General features: G+C 45.9%; 1 protein-coding gene across 3 annotated transcripts in view; it reads left to right on the top strand.

Moving 5' to 3' along the window:
* Positions 1-17,370, top strand: part of LOC145345201 (uncharacterized) — a 559,547-nt gene that overhangs the window by 172,212 nt on the left and 369,965 nt on the right. For all 3 annotated transcript variants that reach the window (XR_013887040.1, XR_013887039.1, XM_080192941.1), the window contains one exon: positions 16,254-16,425. Coding sequence is in view for 1 of the 3 variants with exons in the window: in XM_080192941.1 (XP_080049067.1) it covers positions 16,254-16,425 (172 nt within the window). In the remaining 2 variants the exon portion in view is untranslated. The remainder of the gene's footprint in view (positions 1-16,253; positions 16,426-17,370) is intronic.

Genomic DNA, 17,370 nt, shown 5'->3' with positions numbered 1-17,370 from the left:
CACTGCAATGAAGTTACTGTGAAATTCCCCTAGTTGCCACAGTCTGGTGCCTATTCAGGTCAATGCACCCTAGCCAGCACATCTTTCAGAATGTGGGAGCACCCAGAGGAAACCCATGCAGACACGGGGAGAATGTTCAGACTCCTCACAGACAGTGATCCAAGCTGGGAATTGAACCTGGGCCTCTGGCACTGTGAAGCAGCAGTGCCAACCCCTGTGCTACTCTGCCGCCCCAACCACTGTGCTACTGTGTTGTCTCATAGCGCTAGGAACTCGGGTTCGATTCCGGCCTCGAGCGACTGTCTGTGTGGAGTTTGCATGTTCTCCCCGTGTCTGCGTGGGTTTCCTCCCAGTGCTCTGGTTTCCTCCCACAGTCCAAAGATGTGCGGATTAGGTTGATTTGGCCATGCTAAATTGACCCTAGTGTCAGGGGGATCAGCAGGATAGATACTTTGGGTTATGGGAGTAGGCCCTGGGTGGGGTGTGGTCGGTACACCTTCTGCACTGTAGGGATTCTATGATCTATATGGTTAGCTTCCCTGTCCTGATTTTGTTTTAACATGTTAAACAGGTTAATGTCTTCATAAGAATAATCGACAAGAATTTTTAATGAAAATGTCCCTAATACTACACAGTGAGATTACCATGAATCCGTAATGGATGCTCAACAGACTAACTTAAACCATAAAATGAAAGCAAATTACTGTGGAGGCTGGAAATCTGAAAGTAAAAACAGAAAATGTCGGAAAAACTCAGCAGGTCTGGCAGCATCTATGAAGAGAGAAAGAGAGTGAACAGCGAGTCCGAATCACTCTTCTTCAGAGCTGAAGAGAAGGAGAATCACACGAACTCAAAACATTAACTCTGTTCCTTTTTCCACGGGTGCTGCTGAAGTAACTCCTCCGAGGCCAGTGTCCCCTTACCAAATTTAGATTTATTTACATAGCAAGCAGCACTCAGACAGGTACTCCCTTGTACAGAGTGTAAACTCAGAGAGTCAGGTACCCCAACACTCCACATTTTGTGCACGTGCAGGGCTCCCTGATTGGACAAGCCATCACTGCCTTAATCTGGGAGCTCGTATTCTCAGAGGTCCATGTCGTGGATCTCGTTAAAGTCATTACTGCTGCCAGAACTGCTAAATCAAACTGTTGCTTTGTACCTTAAAGTTAAAAATTGAAGTTATTTATTAGTCACAAGTATGCTTACATTAACACTGCAATGAAGTTACTGTGAAAATCCCCTAGTCGACGCACTCTGGCACCTGTTCGGGTACGCTGAAGGAACTTCTTCCCCGCTGTTATCAGACTTTTGAATGGACCTACCTTGCATTAAGTTGATCTTTCTCTACACCCTAACTATGACTGTAACACTACATTCTGCACTCTGTTTCCTTCCCTATGAACAGTATGCTTTGTATAGCGCACAGGAAACAATACTTTTCATTGTATGTTAGTACCTGTGACAGTAATAAATCAAATCAAATCAAAATTTAGCATGGCCAATTCACCTAACCTGCACATCTTTGGACATATGGGAGGAAACTGGAGCACCTGGAGGAAACCCATGCAGACATGGGGAGAATGTGCAGACTCCACACAGACAGTGACCTGAGGCCAGAATTGAACCTGGGTTCCCGGTGCTATGAGGCAGCAGTGCTAACCACCATGCCACCTCATACTTTCCTTTGCATCAAGTATATATCTTATTTTCTCACATCACTCGCACTTGGGGTATTTCAGGCCCGATCTTTTCCACCCGAAGGAATACCTACTTGCCCCAACTCAACCAATTTTCCATCCGTGCTGCCTGTGTTCCTCATGTACCAGCCTCTTATCCAGCATCTGATCAACCACTTCCTACAGGAATCACCCGTATGTATAAGACATGGTTATTTCTTTTTAGAAACATAACAGCCATTAACAGCTATTTATCAAATTTGACTTGAGCTTAATGAATTACATTGCTTGTTCTAAATTAATCTTTGTATTTCTAAATGCTTCCTAATTTATCTTGAACTGAGGGTTATCGGAGTTTGCTCAGACGTGACAGAGTAGCTGGTTTATAATTAACTGATTCATCCAACTCTCAACACATGAGCATGCAAATTATGACGCAGCATCCAATTTTGTGCAAACAAAATGTAATTTCTCTGCACGCTTTTTAATGCTTATCTCACTGCTTTTTGGTATCACCGGCTTCATGTTCACTTAATGATGCTCAGTTGCTTGGGGGGCACGGTGGCACAATGGTTAACTGCTGTCTCACAAGTGCCAGGGTCCGGGGTTCGATTCCGGCCTCGGGTGACTGTCTGTGCAGAGTCTGTATGTTCTCCCTGTGTCTGCACCGTCCAAAGATGTGTGGTTTAGGTTGATTGGCCACGCTAAATTGCCCCTTACAGTCAGAGGGACCTGCAGTGTAAATTTGTGGGGTTATGAGGAAAGGGTCTGAGTGGGATTGTTGTTGCTGCAGGTTCGATGGGCCGAATGGCCTCTGTCTGTTGAGATTCTACGATTGTACATCCCCAAAGGATGGGTGTCACCATTCACTCAGTGGTAATATTCAAGCCCCATCCCATTGACCTGAATTCTGGGGTGATTCACCAGTTGTGAAATTGCCTCGGTCAGAATTGACAGACTTGCAATGAATGCAGAATGCTGTGCAGAGGAATAATTCAATTTCTATTTTCAAACACCCCCATATGCAAAACTGCAACTTGTAGTTGAAAGACAATGTGCAAATCTGCACGGTTGTCGGCTTCTCTTTACACTTCTAAAATTCTTGCTTTGACTGGGACATCCTTTGTGCCCAGCAGTGTGTACATTCAAAAACAGTCACAAAGGGCCCATTTCAATGTTGACATTGGGTTTGGCTGACATGTACAGTACGTATAAGACAAAGAACAAACAACAAAGAACAGTACAGCGCTGGAACAGGCCCTTTGACCCTCTGAGCCTGTGCCGATCATAATGCCCTAACTAAACTAAAAAAAAAGCCTTCTGCCCTAACTCAGACTGTATCCCTCTATTCATGTACCCATCCAGATGCCTCTTAAATGATACTAATGTGTCTGCTTCCACCACCTCCTCAGGCAGCATGTTCCAAGCACCCACCACTCTCTGCGATAAAATCTCCCCTGCACATCTCCATTAATCTTTCCTCCCTCTCACCTTGAACCTGTGCCCCCTTGTAATTGACACTTCCACCCTGGGAAAAAACCTTGAACTATCCACCCTATTTATGCCCCTTATCATTTTTTAGACCTCTATCAGGTCTCCCCTTGGCCTCCGTCTTTCCAGTTAAAAAAAAAACCTAGTTTATTCAACCTCTCCTCATAGTCAACACCCTCGAGACCAGGCAATATCCTGGTGAACCTTCTTTGCACTCTCTCCAAAGCTTCCACATCCTTACCCCTAACCAGGGAAATTCTCCAAGATCATCACTAGTTTCCATCCCTCTCCCAACACCATTAATTATATATTATCCAATCAGTTAGCTGATTGATGTTTGCAAAGTATAAATTGAGCATATAAATTGAGTCCAGCTGAGTATAAATTAGCAGCCACCCTTGAAGTTTATTTATTAGTCACAACTAGGCTCACACTGCAATGAAGGTACTGTGAAAATCCTCTAGTTGCCACACTCATGCGCCTATTTGGGTACACTGAGAGAATTTAGCTTGGCCAATGCACCCAACTAGCTTTGGACTGTGGGAGGAAACTAGAGCACCCAGAGGAAACCCATGCATACACAGGGAGAATGAAATTGAACCCGGCTCCCTGGTGCTGTGAAGCAGCAGTGCTAACTACTGTGCCATCACGCTTACCTATATAACAACAGTAACTGTGCTTCAAAAGGGCTTCAATTTAAGGAAATTGGTTGTCGTTGCTTTTTGCCATTACAGCAGTGGAAATACAAATGACAAGAACAAAGAAAATTATAGCACAGAAACAGGTCCTTCGGTCCTCCAAGCCTGCACTGATCGTGCTGCCCAACAGAACAAAAACCCCCTACCCTGCCGGGGACCATATCCCTCTATTGCCATCCAATTCATATATTTGTCCAGATGCCCCTTAAAAGTCACTACCGTATCTGCTTCCATTACCTCCCCTGGCAGCGAGTTCCTCTATGTAAAAAACCTGCCTTGTACAACTCCTTTAAACCTTGCCTCTTGCATCTTAAACTTATGCCCCCCTAGTAATTAACTTTTCCACCCTGGGAGAAAGCTTCTGACTAGCCACTCTGTCCATGCCTCTCATAATCTTGTAGACTTCTATCAGGTCAGCCCGCAACCTCCATCGTTCCAGTGAGAACAAACCAAGTTTCTCTAACCTTTCCGCATAGCTAATGCCCTCCATGTCGGACATCGTTCTGGTAAATCTTTCTTGTGCCCTCTCCAAAACCTCCACATCTTCTGGTAGTGTGGCAACCAGAATTGAACGCTATATTCCAACTGCGGCCTAACTAATGTTCTATGAAGCTGCAATAAGACTTGCCAATTTTGCCCCGGTCGATGAAGGCAAGTATGCCGTATGCCTTCTTGACTATCTTCTCCGCCTGCGTTGCCACTTTTAGAGAGTTGTGTACCTGTACATCCAGATCCCTTTGTCTATCAATACTCTTAAGGGCTCCGCCATTTACTGGATATTACCTATGTGTATTAGACCTCTCAAAATGCATTACCTCACATTTGTCCAGATTAAACTCCATCCGTCATCTCTCTGCCCAAATCTCCAACTGATCTATATCCTGCTGTATCCTCTGATGGTCCTCATCGCTATCTGCAAATCCACCAACCTTTGTGTTGTCCACAAACTTACAAATCAAACCAGTTACATTTTCCTCCAAATCGTTTATACATATTATGAACAGCAAAGATCCAGCACTGATCCCTGAGGAACACCACTTGTCACAGTCCTCCATTCAGAAACACACCCTTCCACTGCCACCCTCTGTCTTCTTTGACCGAGCCAGTTTTGTATCCACCTTGCCAGCTCACTCTGATCCCACGCGACTTCACCTTCTGCACCAGTCTGCTGTGGGGGACCTTGTCAAAGGCCTTACTGAGGTCCATGTAGACAACATCTACTGCCCTACCCTCATCAATCATCTTCATCACTTCCTCGAAAAACTCGATCAAGTTTATGGGATACGACCTCCCCTTCACAAAACCATGTTGCTTCTCACTAATACGTCCATTTATTTCCAAGTGGGGATAAATCCTGTCTTGGAGAATCCTCTCCAATAATGTCCCTACCACTGATGTAATGCTCACTGGCCTGTAATCACCTGAATTATTCTTGCTACCCTTCTTAAACAAAGGAACAATGTTGGCTATTCTCTAATCCTCTGGCACCTCCTCTGTAGCCAGTGAGGGTAGAAAGATTTTGGTTTATGGTATTTTGTGTTATTTTAATTTCTGTCAATTAACGTGTATTTATGTACTAAAGCATGGACTCTGTTCCTTTATTGTGTTATTCTTGTGTATGATGCTTACATTTTAGTAAATTTGCATCTGGTGGAACCTCTTTTATTTTTCTACTTATCTGGAACGTTTTCGGGAAAAGGAATGATTTTGTGCCCTGTACAACTAACTTTACGGCAAATTAAGTACTTTTCAAGTGTAATCACTGTCATAATGCAAGAACAGCAGCTGCCAGTTAGTGCTCAGCAAGCTCCCACATGCAGCAATATGATCAATGATGGTCTTTTTTAAAAATTATTCTTTCACGGGACTTGTGGCTTGGAGGGGGACTTCCAGATGATGGTGTTCCCATGTGTCTGCTGTCCTCATCCTTCTAGATGGCAGTGGTCGTGGGTTTTGAAGGTGCTGTCAAGTTCCTGCAGTGCATCTTGTCGATGATACACATGGCTGCCACAGTGTGTTGGTGGTGGAGGAAGTCCGTGTTTGAGGTTGTGGATGGCGTGCCAATCAAGCAGGCTACTCTGTCCTGGATGGTGTTGAGCTTCTGAAGTTTTGGAGTTGTGCTCATTCAAGCAAAAGATTCCATCGCACTCCTGACCTGTGCCTTGCAGATGGAGGGCAGACTTCGGGAAGTCAAGAGCCGAGTTACTCTCTGCAAAATTCCCAACCTCTGACCTGACCTTGTAGCCAGAGTATTTAAATTTCTAGTGCAGTTCAGTTTTATGTCAATGGTAACCCCCCTCCTCCCTCAGATGTTTATAGTGGAGGATTCAGTAATGATAATGTCATTAAATGTTAAGGGGAAATGGTTAGATTCTGTCCTGTTGGAGATGGTCATTGCCTCAAACATATGCAGTGCGAATGTTATTTGCCACTTATAAGATCAAGCCTGAATATTGTCCAGTGGTCTTGCTGCATATGGGCACAGACTGCTTCAGTATCTGAGGAGTTGAAAGTGGTGCTGAACATTGTGCAATCATCTCCATTGGGAAACATCCCCACTGCTGACCTTATGATGGAAGGAAGGTCATTGGTGAAGCAGCTGGAGATGGTTGGACAGTACCCCGAGGAACCCCTGCAGCGATGCCTTGGAACTGAGATGATTGACCTCCAAAAATCAAAACCGTCTTCCTTTGTGCCAAGTATATCTTTAACCCGTGAAAGGCTTTTCCGCTGATTCCCGTTGCCTCCAGTTTTGCTAGGGCTCTTTGACACTCAGTCAAATGCTGCCTTGGGTTCAGCTCTTTTGTTCATGTTTGAACTAACTCTATAATGAGGTCACTAGCTGAGTGACCCTGGTGGAACCTAAACTGAACATCCGCAAGCGGGTTATTGCTGGGTAAGTGTCGCTTGGTAGCACTGTCGACAACCCCTTCATTCACTTTGCTGATGATCGAGAGTAGACTGATGGTTTGGCAGTGGGCCAGGTTTGTCCTGCTTTTTGCCAGGACATTCCTGGGCAATTTTCCATATTGCTGGGTGGATGCCAGTGTTGTAGCTGTACTGGAACAGCTTAGCTAGGGGCACAGCAAATTGTGGAGCGCAAGCCTTCAGTACAATTGTTGAATATTGTCAGGGCCTTTGTCTTAGCCTTTGCAGCATCTAGTGCCTTCAGCCGTTTTGTGTTACCACGTGGATAGAACTAAATTGGCTGAAAACTGACAAACTTATGCTGGAGACCTCTATAGGAGGCCGTGATGGGTCATCCACCCAGCGTTTCTGTCTGAAGATTGTTACAAATGCCTTATCTTTTGCATTGATGTGCTGAGCTCCTCCATCATGGAGGATGGACACATTCATGGAGCTTCCGCCTCCCTTCAGTTCTTTAATTGTCCACCACCATTCACAACAGGCTGTGGCAGAACTACAGAGCTTTGAACTGATTGAGTGTGGGATCTCTGGGTCTGTCTATTACTTGCTGTTCTGCATTCTTAAAATTCATTCATGGGACATGGGCCACATTTATTGCCCATCCGCTTGGAGTGCAGGTGAGAGTCATCCACATTGCTGTGGCTCTGGAGTCATGTAAAGGCCAGACCAGGTAAGGACAGCATATTTCCTTCCCTCAAGGGCATGAGTGAACCAGGTGGATTTTTCCGACAATTGACGATGGTTTTGTGATCATCAGTAGATTCTTAATCCTAGATATACTTTATTGAAGTCAAATTCCACCATCTGCTGTGGTGGGATTTGAACCCTGAACCCAGTCCCCAGAACATCAGCTGAGTTTCAGGATTCATAGTCTAGCGATAATACCACGAGGCCATCGCCTTTGCTAAGTAGTCCTGAGTTGTAGCTTCACCAGGTTGACAACTCATTTTTATGTATGCTTTGTGCTACTCCTGGCATGCCCTACTGCACTGTTCACTGAACAAGGGTTAATCCCCTGGTTTGATACGTAATGGTAGAGTGGAGAATACACTGAGCCATAACATTTCCAGATTGTGGTTTTATGCAGTTCTGCTGCAGCTGATGGCCCATAGTGCCTCACGGATGTCCAGTTTTGAGATCTAGTATGGTGGTAATGCCACACAACGTAATAGAATATAGCCTCAGTGTGAAAATGAGACTTCATCCTCACAAGGACTGGGCAGTGGTCCCTCCTACCAGTACTGTCATTTCCAGATGCATCTGCCATGCTAGATTGTAGAGGGCAAAATCAAGTAGTATTTTGCCTGTCAGTGGTTCCCTCAGATGAGTCAGTGGCCTCGTCTAGCCGCTATGTCCTGACAGCTCGGTCTGCAGTGGTACTACTGAGTCGCTCAGTGGAAACTCAACCACAATGACTCAACAATTTTCTCTCCAGTGCCTGTAACTTCTTAGAGTCATAGAGGTTTACAGCATGGAACAGGCCCTTTGGCCCAACTTGTGCATGCTACCCTTTTTTTAATCCCAGTTGCCCGCATCTCTGGCCCATATCCTTCTATACCCATCGTACCCATGTAACTGTCTAAATGCTTTTTAAAAGATAAAATTGTACCCGCCTCTACTACTACCTCTGGCAGCTTGTTTCAGACACTCTCTCCACCCTCTGTGAAAAAATTGTCCCTCTGGACACTTTTTTGTATCTCTCCCCTCTCACCTTAAACCAATGCCCTCCAGTTTTAGATTCCACTATCTTTTGGAAAAGATATTGACTATCTACCTTGTCTATGCCCCTCATTATTTTATAGACCTCTATAAGGTCACCTCTCAGCCTCCTATGCTCCAGAGAAAAAAGTCCCAGTCTATCCACCCTCTCCTTATAACCCAGTTCATCAAGTCCCAGTAGCATCCTAGTAAATCTTTTCTGCACCCTTTCTAGTTTAATAATATCTTTTCTATAATAGGGTGACCAGAATTGCACACCGTATTCCAAGTGTGGCCTTATCAATGTCTTGTACAACTTTAATAAAATGTTCTGACTCCTATATTCAATATTCTGACCAGTGAAACCAAGGATGCCGAATGCCTTCTTCACCACTCTGTCCACCTTCAAGGAACTATGAACATGCACCCCTAGATCTCTTTGTTGTGTGACTCTCCCCAACGTCCTACCATTAACTGAGTAAGCCCTGCCTTGGTTCAGTCTGCCAAAATGCATTGCCTCAAATTTGTCTAAATTAAACTCCATCTGCCATTCGTCAGCCCACTGGCCCAATTGATCAAGATCCCACTGCAATTGGAGATAACTTTCTTCACTGTCCACCATGCCACCAATCTTGTTGTCATCTGCAAACTTACTAATCATGCCCCATATTCTCATCCAAATCATTAATATAAATAACATTCTTCTCCCTGACTGTATGCATCAATAAGACCGTGATAATGGGACAATGTGTCACATTTCCATCTTGACCACACTAAACAACACTTCACTGGGAATATTTAACAAATTCTACTAGCTGGAGTCCGTAGTGACAATCTGACCTTTGATGCAAAAAGCATAGAGAAAGCAGTGATCATCTTTGGCCAGCCCACAAAACATGCAGGGGATAATCTCGTGCTGACTCTTAGGACCAGGATGCTGGTCATTGGCTGGCCAATTAGAAGGCTTAAAGAGAAAGACTCAGTGCTGTGGGGGAGGGTGGGAAGAGGGCAGGTGCCAAGAAAAGGTTGCCGCTTCTAATGGGCTCCCTCAAAAGTGCAGAGCTGTCCCAGAGAGCTGCAGACCGAGACAGAATAAATCCCCGTGAAAAAACACAGCAAACGCTATCCAGACAGCAGGTTCAAGCACAAAGTTCAGTTCCCAGACACTTCCTTTAATTTTATTTCAGTTCCGACCTTTCATCCTGACCCTGGATTGAGATTGTAGCTGAAATGTAGCCAAGCAGCCTGTCCACCAACCCTAAAAGCAGATGGGCCACGTTAATTTGCTCTCACTGACCCCTTAATGGGCTAAGTTGCCTGCTTGATTGCCAGCGGACACACTTCCAACACTCGTGCGTGTCCTCCCCTGAAATATCAAGTGCGCAACAGCCAGCATGCAGGTGCAGTAGATAATAAAGAAAGTGAATGGAATGTTGGCATTTACAGCTGAAGGAATAGAATATAAAGGTAAGGAAGTATTGTTGTAACTATACAAGGCATTGGTGAGGCCACACCTGGAGTATTGTGCACAGTTTTGGTCCCCTTATTTGAGGAAAAATGTAGTGGCATCGGGGGCAGTTCAGACGAGGTTCACTAGGTTGATTCCAGTGTTGAGGATTTGAGAGATTGAACAGTTTATGCCCACATTCTCTGGAATATAGAAGAATGAGGGGAGATCAAATTGAGGTATATAAGATGATAAAAGGTCTGGATAAAGTAGACGTGAAGCAGATGCGAGGCCTTAAGTTAGGGCGAGAGGTCATAATCTTTGGATAAGGGGAAGCAAATTTAAAACAGAGTTAAGGAGAAACTATTTCTCCCAAAGGGTTGTGAATCTGTGGAACTCGCTACCCCAAAGTGCAGTGGATACTGGGACAGTGAGTAAATTTAAGGAGGAGTGAGACAGATTTTTAATTGGTAATGGGTTGTAGGGTTATGGGGAGAAGGCAGGAAAGTGGCGATGAGGAGCATATCAGCCACGATCAAACAGCAGAGCGGGCTCAGTGGGCCGAATGGCCTAATTCTGCCCCTATGTCTTATGAACTTATGACATGGGGGCACATGTTTGACACCTTTGTGCATGATTTCACGCGCTTCTAGGTTGAGCTCACATCTATCTGACCAATGTAAAATTTTAGCACCTGAATATTGCTTACTATATTGGGGTTTTTTTGGTTCACGTTTTGAGGTGTATCTTTCTAAAACTGACGTTTCACATGTCAGTGCAGAAGGAGGCCATTCAGCCAATCGTGTCTGTACTGAGAACAATCCCACCCATGCCCTATCCCTCACCTTGCTAATCCTACTGACACTAAGGGCCAATTTAGCGTGGCCAATCAACTTAGCCCGCACATCTTTGGAGTGGGGGAGGGAACCCACACGAGCACAGGGAGAACGTGTAAACTCCACACCCAGGCCGGAATTGAACCTGAGTCCCTGGTGTTGTGAGGCAGCAGCGCTAACCACTGTGCCACTCTGCCGCCCGTTAATGTTGGCATTAATGTTCAGCACTAAATTACAAATTGCTGATGATTGCGGAGCCTCGATATTGATAGTCTCACACGTCACCGTCACTTGCTGCTGAAATGATGCGCACATTGCAAATGGTTCCAGCTGCTGTGTCCACATTGGATAAGAGAGTGTGGAACCACAGCAACCTGGCTAAGAACACCAAACTTCGAGGAACGTGCTCACTGGATGGAGCAATATTGCCTTGTTCCGTTTTTAATGCAAGACTGTACACCTTTTACTGCTTATTTGCATTCGTTAACTCTATTTCACGTAAAATTCTAGTACAGCAGCATAGTGTTAGTGTTACAGGTTAATAATCCTGCGAATACCAGTTTAAGCCTCGACATGGCAGTTTGAGTGTTTAAGTTCACTGGAACTAAGAAGTTGCCGTAGTGCAGTTTGTTTTGAAACTTTAACTTTATGCCTTTTCGCAAAGGAAACCTGCTGTTTTTACCTGATATGTGTGATGCTCCCACGTCAGTGTAGTTGAGTCATAACCAGCCGAACAAAAATCAGGCTGTATCAAACACCTTCTGAGGGTGACTATGGATGGGCAAGAAATGACAAATCGTCTTTCATCCTGTGAATGAATTTGTAAAACAAAAAATGCAAACAACCTTCAGAAGGAGAAGAAAGTCACCTTTCTGTGGATTTTTTTTATCCTTTTAAATTGAAGGTATTTTTGACTTCGACATTCAGGCCCAGCTGAGTCGCAGGGTGGCACAGCATCCTGGGCAATGTTTTGCGTGCCGTTTCTGAGGCATTTACATCTTCACAGAAGGCACAAGCACTTTTGCCTGAGATTTGGCATGTTGTTGCTCACCCTAATCCACCAGGGTGGGCTGCCCACAGTATCGTCTCAACAGCTATTGTCCATCTCGAGAGGCTAAGCCATTCCAGTGAGAACAAACCAAGTTTCTCCATCCTCTCCTCATAGCTAATGCCCTCCATACCAGGGCAACACCCTGGTAAATCTTTTCTGTACCCTCTCCAAAGTCTCCACATCCTTCTGGTAGTGAGGCAACCAGAAATGAACACTACGGGCCCGACTTTACCAATAATTTGTGCCCGTTTTTGGGTGCGAAATCGTGGTAAAGTTGGGTGTGAGGCCCTTATCGCAATCTGCACCCGAGTCCGCGCAGATTGCCACTTTACTGAGGCCCGCGAATGGCGGGGATCCGTTCCATGCCCATATCAGGCGCAATGACAATTTAAATGCATTTGAATGCATTTAAATTGAATTAATGAACTGCCCACCCAACTCTATCAGCATTTCCCCCTTTACCACCACGTCTACCAATCCAGAACTGCGCTTTTATGGAACTGAGTAAAAGTCTGAGTTGGGTGCTCAGACCAATTGCCCACACAGTGGCAGCGGAGCCCCCCCCCCGCCCACACCAGAGATCCATCTGACCGCGCCACCCCTGCCCACCGCCCGAGACAATGATTTGGCCTCACTCCCCCCGCCTGACAATGAACTTGCCTCTCCCCCTCCCCCCAGAATGGTCTGGCCTCACTCCCCCTCCCCTCCAAAAGAACATTTGACCTGTCTCCTCCCCTCCCACCACCAGACAACGCTCAGCCCTCCCCCGCCCCAGAGATACGTCTGACCCACCTCCTCCTCTTCACCCACCCCCCCCAACCAGACAACAATCTGACATCATTCCCCTCCTCCCCCCTCTAACCAGAGAATGATCTGACCCGCCTCCACCTGCACCCCCACCACTGATCTGAGCCAGAGAGCCAATCCGCCTAACCCGCACATCTTTGGATTGTGGGAGGAAACCGGAGCACCTGGAGGAAACCCACGCAGACATGGGGAGATCATGCAAACTTCACATAGACAGTGATCCAAGGCTGGAATTGAACCTGGGTCCCTGGCGCTGTGAGGCAGCAATGCTAACTACTTATTTATGTATTTATTTCTGTTCCTTGCCTCTCTGTTCTGCGTTTCCTCTGTATTAGTCCTTTTTAATCAATTGACTTGTTCCCCATTGCGGGAGAGCGATGGAGTCTACAAGTCACCATCAGTTTGGATTTTTGTTTGACTCAGACCTTAGTTCTCCTTGTTCAGCAAAGCCTAAGCCTGTGAAAAATGGTATTTGTGGTTGGAATTTTGATATCAGTCAGATCTTGTGGTGTTGCTGACGCTGCAATGTCATTGCTTCTGTTTTTGCGGCTCAGACTCTATGCGGGTGATTCTCCCTGACCAGGATGCTAATTTTTTGGTGGGGCGGGCTGGGAGTATGGTGTGTGCGCTGATTCACAGGATTTGCACATGAGTTCCCACTGTGCGCGCAACTCCCAGCACCAGATATCCGGCACCATCTGCGCTGGGTACATCTGTTTTTCATCTGAGTTTAATGTGATTATTGGGGGGGGGGTCATCACTGTTGTCTGGGCAGGAGGGGGATCGGGGCTGGCCCACAAATGGGCGGGGGGCAACAATCGGGCTGTGGGGTGGGGAGGCTGAGGGCAGAGTCCCGGGCTGGTTAGTGATTGAGCTGGCCAACAAAGTGCAGGCTGACAGATCGGCGCCACTGCGCATGCGCACAGTTCTGGATCTGTCAGACTCTGGCACGAATAGGCCCCGTCCCCCCCCCCGAACTTTTAATGATACTCACGATTGTGGCCTCTGCATTGCACAGAGTGTGGGAGATTCAAATCTGAACTCCCACTGAGAAAACTGGTGATTTTCAACAGTTTTCCCGCAAATTCAGCACTCAGAACTGTTTTGGGAGAATCGTGGCCTATATCAGCATTGGGAGAATGTCTCTTCCTTTATTTTGGAAATACATGCATTTTTTTAAAAATGTATTGGTTTTAAGAGGAAGTAGGAAAATGAAATAATTAAATTGTTACAATGCCCTTTAGGGTGTTTGGCCATTCGGAGCCCACAGTTGTCCGAAAGTTGTTTCTAAGAGCTAATCATTGACTGATAGTTTAGTATGTTAAATTCCCTGGACCTCCTGTAAAGATTTCTTTGTGATTTTATAGAATTCCTACTTTGCAGCAGGGAGCGAGGAACTAGTGGGATGACCCTGCTGGAGGAAGGGGGCAATTGGGGACCCCCCCAAGGGGTTGGGGATGGGGGGTAGTGCCCCCTGGGCATGGACACCCTGGAAGTGCCAGCCTATTCTCCCTGGCACTGCCCAAGGAACAAAGTGCCCATACCCAGCCAGGGGCATCATGGAGGGCCCGATATCCTGTCTGCTTACTGCCTACTTCCACCCCCACAGCATCACCCTTTCCTGACCTGTCTCAGCACGTCTGCTGTTGAGATGCTCATCCTTGCTTGAGTTACGGGCAGCATGGTAGCACAGTGGTTAGCACTGCTGCCTCACAGCGCTAGGGACCCAGGTTCGATTCCCAGCTTGGGTGACTGTGTGGAGCTTGCATGTTCTCCCCATGTCTGCATGGGTTCCCTCTGGGTGCTCCAGTTCTCTCCCACAGTCTGAAAGATGTGCTGGTTACGTGTTGGCTGTGTGAAATTCTCCCTCTGTGTGCCAGATTGTGGCGAGTTGGGGATTTTCACAGTAACTTCATTACAGTGTTAATGTAAACCTACTTGTGATACTAAGTAAACTCTTACCTTCTGCCTTGCCCACCCCAATACTGCACTAGCCAGCCTCCCATCTTCTACCATCAGGCCTCCTTCTCTCATTGGGCTACATTGGCTCCTGGTCCAGCAACATCTTAATGTTAAAATTCTCATCCTACATAGCCTCATCCCTCCCTATCTCCCATTCAACACAACATCTCTCTGAGATCTCTGTAACCCTTCTTATCTGTCCTCTTGACCATGCCAAATTTGGTGATTATACTTTCAGCTGGTTAAGTTGTAAGCTGTAGAATTCTCTCCCCTAAATCAACCTGTGCCTTCACTTCTCTCCCTCTTTGAGTTGCTGGCCTATCCCTTTAAATAAACTTTTGGTCACCTGTGCTAATAACTATTTAAGTAGACCCTGCGGCAAATTTGTGGGTACAGCGTCTTTGAGATTGCTACACTGGCACAATGCTGCCTCACAGCGCCAGGGACCTGGGTTCAATTCCCGACTTGGCTCACTGTCTATGTGGAGTTTGCACATTCACCCCGTGTCTCTGTGGGTTTCCTCCAAATGCTCCGGTTTCCTCTCACAATGTGGAAAACGTACTGGTTAGGCACATTGGCCGTGTTAAATTCTCCCTCAGTGTACCCGAACAGGCACTGGAGTGTGGCGACGAGGGGATTTTCACAGCAACTTCATTGCAGTGTTAATATAAGCCTACTTGTAACACTGATAAATAAACTTCAATATTAAATGTATTGTGTAAATCCTACTTGTTGTTATTGATATTGGACGTGGCTTTGAATTTGTTTTGTTTCCGTCAGGCAGTTAACAAATGTTCTTTTCACCTCAACTTCAGATAACATCCTAACCTTTTAAGTTCTAAAACACCAACAATTTAGATGAGCACTTGAAATGCCACAGCATACAAGGCTATGGACCAAGTGCTGGAAAATGGGATTGGAATAGATAGGAGCTTGATGGCTGGCACAGTCATGATGGGCTGAAGGGCCTCTTTCTCTGCTGTAAAACTCTATGATTCTATGACGGTTATGTCAACCATGATGCTTGCCTATGGGAGGTGGTGGCATAGTGGTGTTGTTGCTGGGCTAACAATCAAAGGCTGTGCTCTGGGGACCTGGGTTCAAATCCCACCAAGGCAGGTGGTGAAATTTGAATTCATTCCAAATATAGAATTAAAATTCAAATGATGACCATGTAACCATGATTGTAAAAATCCATCAGGTACACTGATGTCCTTTAGAGAAGGAAATCTGCCGTCCTTACCCCGTCCATGGCAACGTGGTTGATTCTTAAAAATGCATTCAGTTCAAAGTCAAGGGCAAATAAAGATGGGCAATAGATGCTGGCCTGGCCAATGGCACCCATATCCAATGAGTAGGAAAAAAATAGAATGCTATAATCGGTAATCTTTTGCTTGTAGCTGTTTTTTCGCATCTGTCCTGGTTTGCAGGTGTAGGTTGTTGATTGCTAGGGTTTTAACTGCTGTCAATATTTTCAGCACAATGCTTTTCCACATACCTATGTTCCCATACCCTGTGTTTGGAAATGGGCTTGTTGTGGTGCGGTTCAGAAGTTATTCTCTCGCTCGTGTGGGTGGATTTGAGATTTCATAACTTTCTTTCTCAGAAAACAGAGCATGGTCATTGTTTGTAACTTGTTCTTGTTTTTTAACCTAGGTGCAGAATCCACCCACAACTCTGGAGATGTGGCAGTAGATATTACAGCTCGCGTCCTGATCCCCTGGGCTCTGAAGATGCAAATAGCAATCTGCTCTGTCACCTGGACGAGGCTCTGTTGATAGAAGTGAGCCAGGTCGGTCCCTCCACCATTATCCTCTTTCCAGAGAAGGTCAGTATAATCCCTGTATCCCAGTTACTACTCCCTCTGCCACTTTGAGATTCCACACTAATAAACCTGTTGGACTTTAACCTGGTGTTGTGAGACTCCTTACTTTGAGCATTTCTACCCCAGTGATGAGCTCTGTCAAGTCACTGTTTGGGACAAAGATCGCCTCTCCCCTCACCACATCTTTAATGTCAAAGTCCTGGCTTCTCAAATGTGATCTGGCACCAGTTCAAACCATTATCTTGTCTGGGGATCAGGCTGGGAATGATGGATATTCACTCTGACAATCAAACTAACCTTTGATTCTACATTTTACTGAGCGTAAGGGCAGCACACTGGTTAGCACTGCTGCCTCACAGCACCAGGGACCCAGGCTCAATTCCAACTTGGTCACTGTCTGTGGTGTCTGCACATTCTCCCTGTGTCTGCATGGGTTTTCTCCGGGTGCTCCAGTTTCCCCCCACAGTCTGAAAGACGTGTTGGTTACGTGTACTGGCCGTGCTAAATTCTCCCTCAATATACCCGTACAGGCGCCAGAGTGTGACGACCGGGAGATTTTCACAGTAACTACATCACAGTGTTAATGTAAGCCTGTTGTGATACTAATGAATAACCTTTAAACTTGTATTGCTATTGCACCTGTATTTACTAAGGGTGTGAGTGCCAGATGCAGCAAAACACTGCAACTTAATAATTGACAAGAGGCCATTGTCTACTTGGTGATGAACAATCTTGTTCTGATTGTGATTTTACAGTGCCCAGTGTCAGCATGGTAGTTTGCTCTGCCTATCATGTAAGCAGAAGCTGTACTTTGTGCGGATCTCTCTGCTATTTGCTTTGGAGACTCCTCCCCACATTGATGGGTTGATGTCTCTGCCAGCCACCAGCAACTAGATCTTTGGTCCTCTGTTGCAGTGAGCATGAAGGTGGATGGACGTGGAAATTGGC

The sequence above is a fragment of the Carcharhinus amblyrhynchos genome, chromosome 7 (assembly GCF_965287045.1).
Source record: "Carcharhinus amblyrhynchos chromosome 7, sCarAmb.v2.hapA, whole genome shotgun sequence".
NCBI lineage: Eukaryota > Metazoa > Chordata > Chondrichthyes > Carcharhiniformes > Carcharhinidae > Carcharhinus > Carcharhinus amblyrhynchos.
Note: the sequence above shows the minus strand (reverse complement) of the source record. Positions and strands in the feature narration are given on the sequence as shown.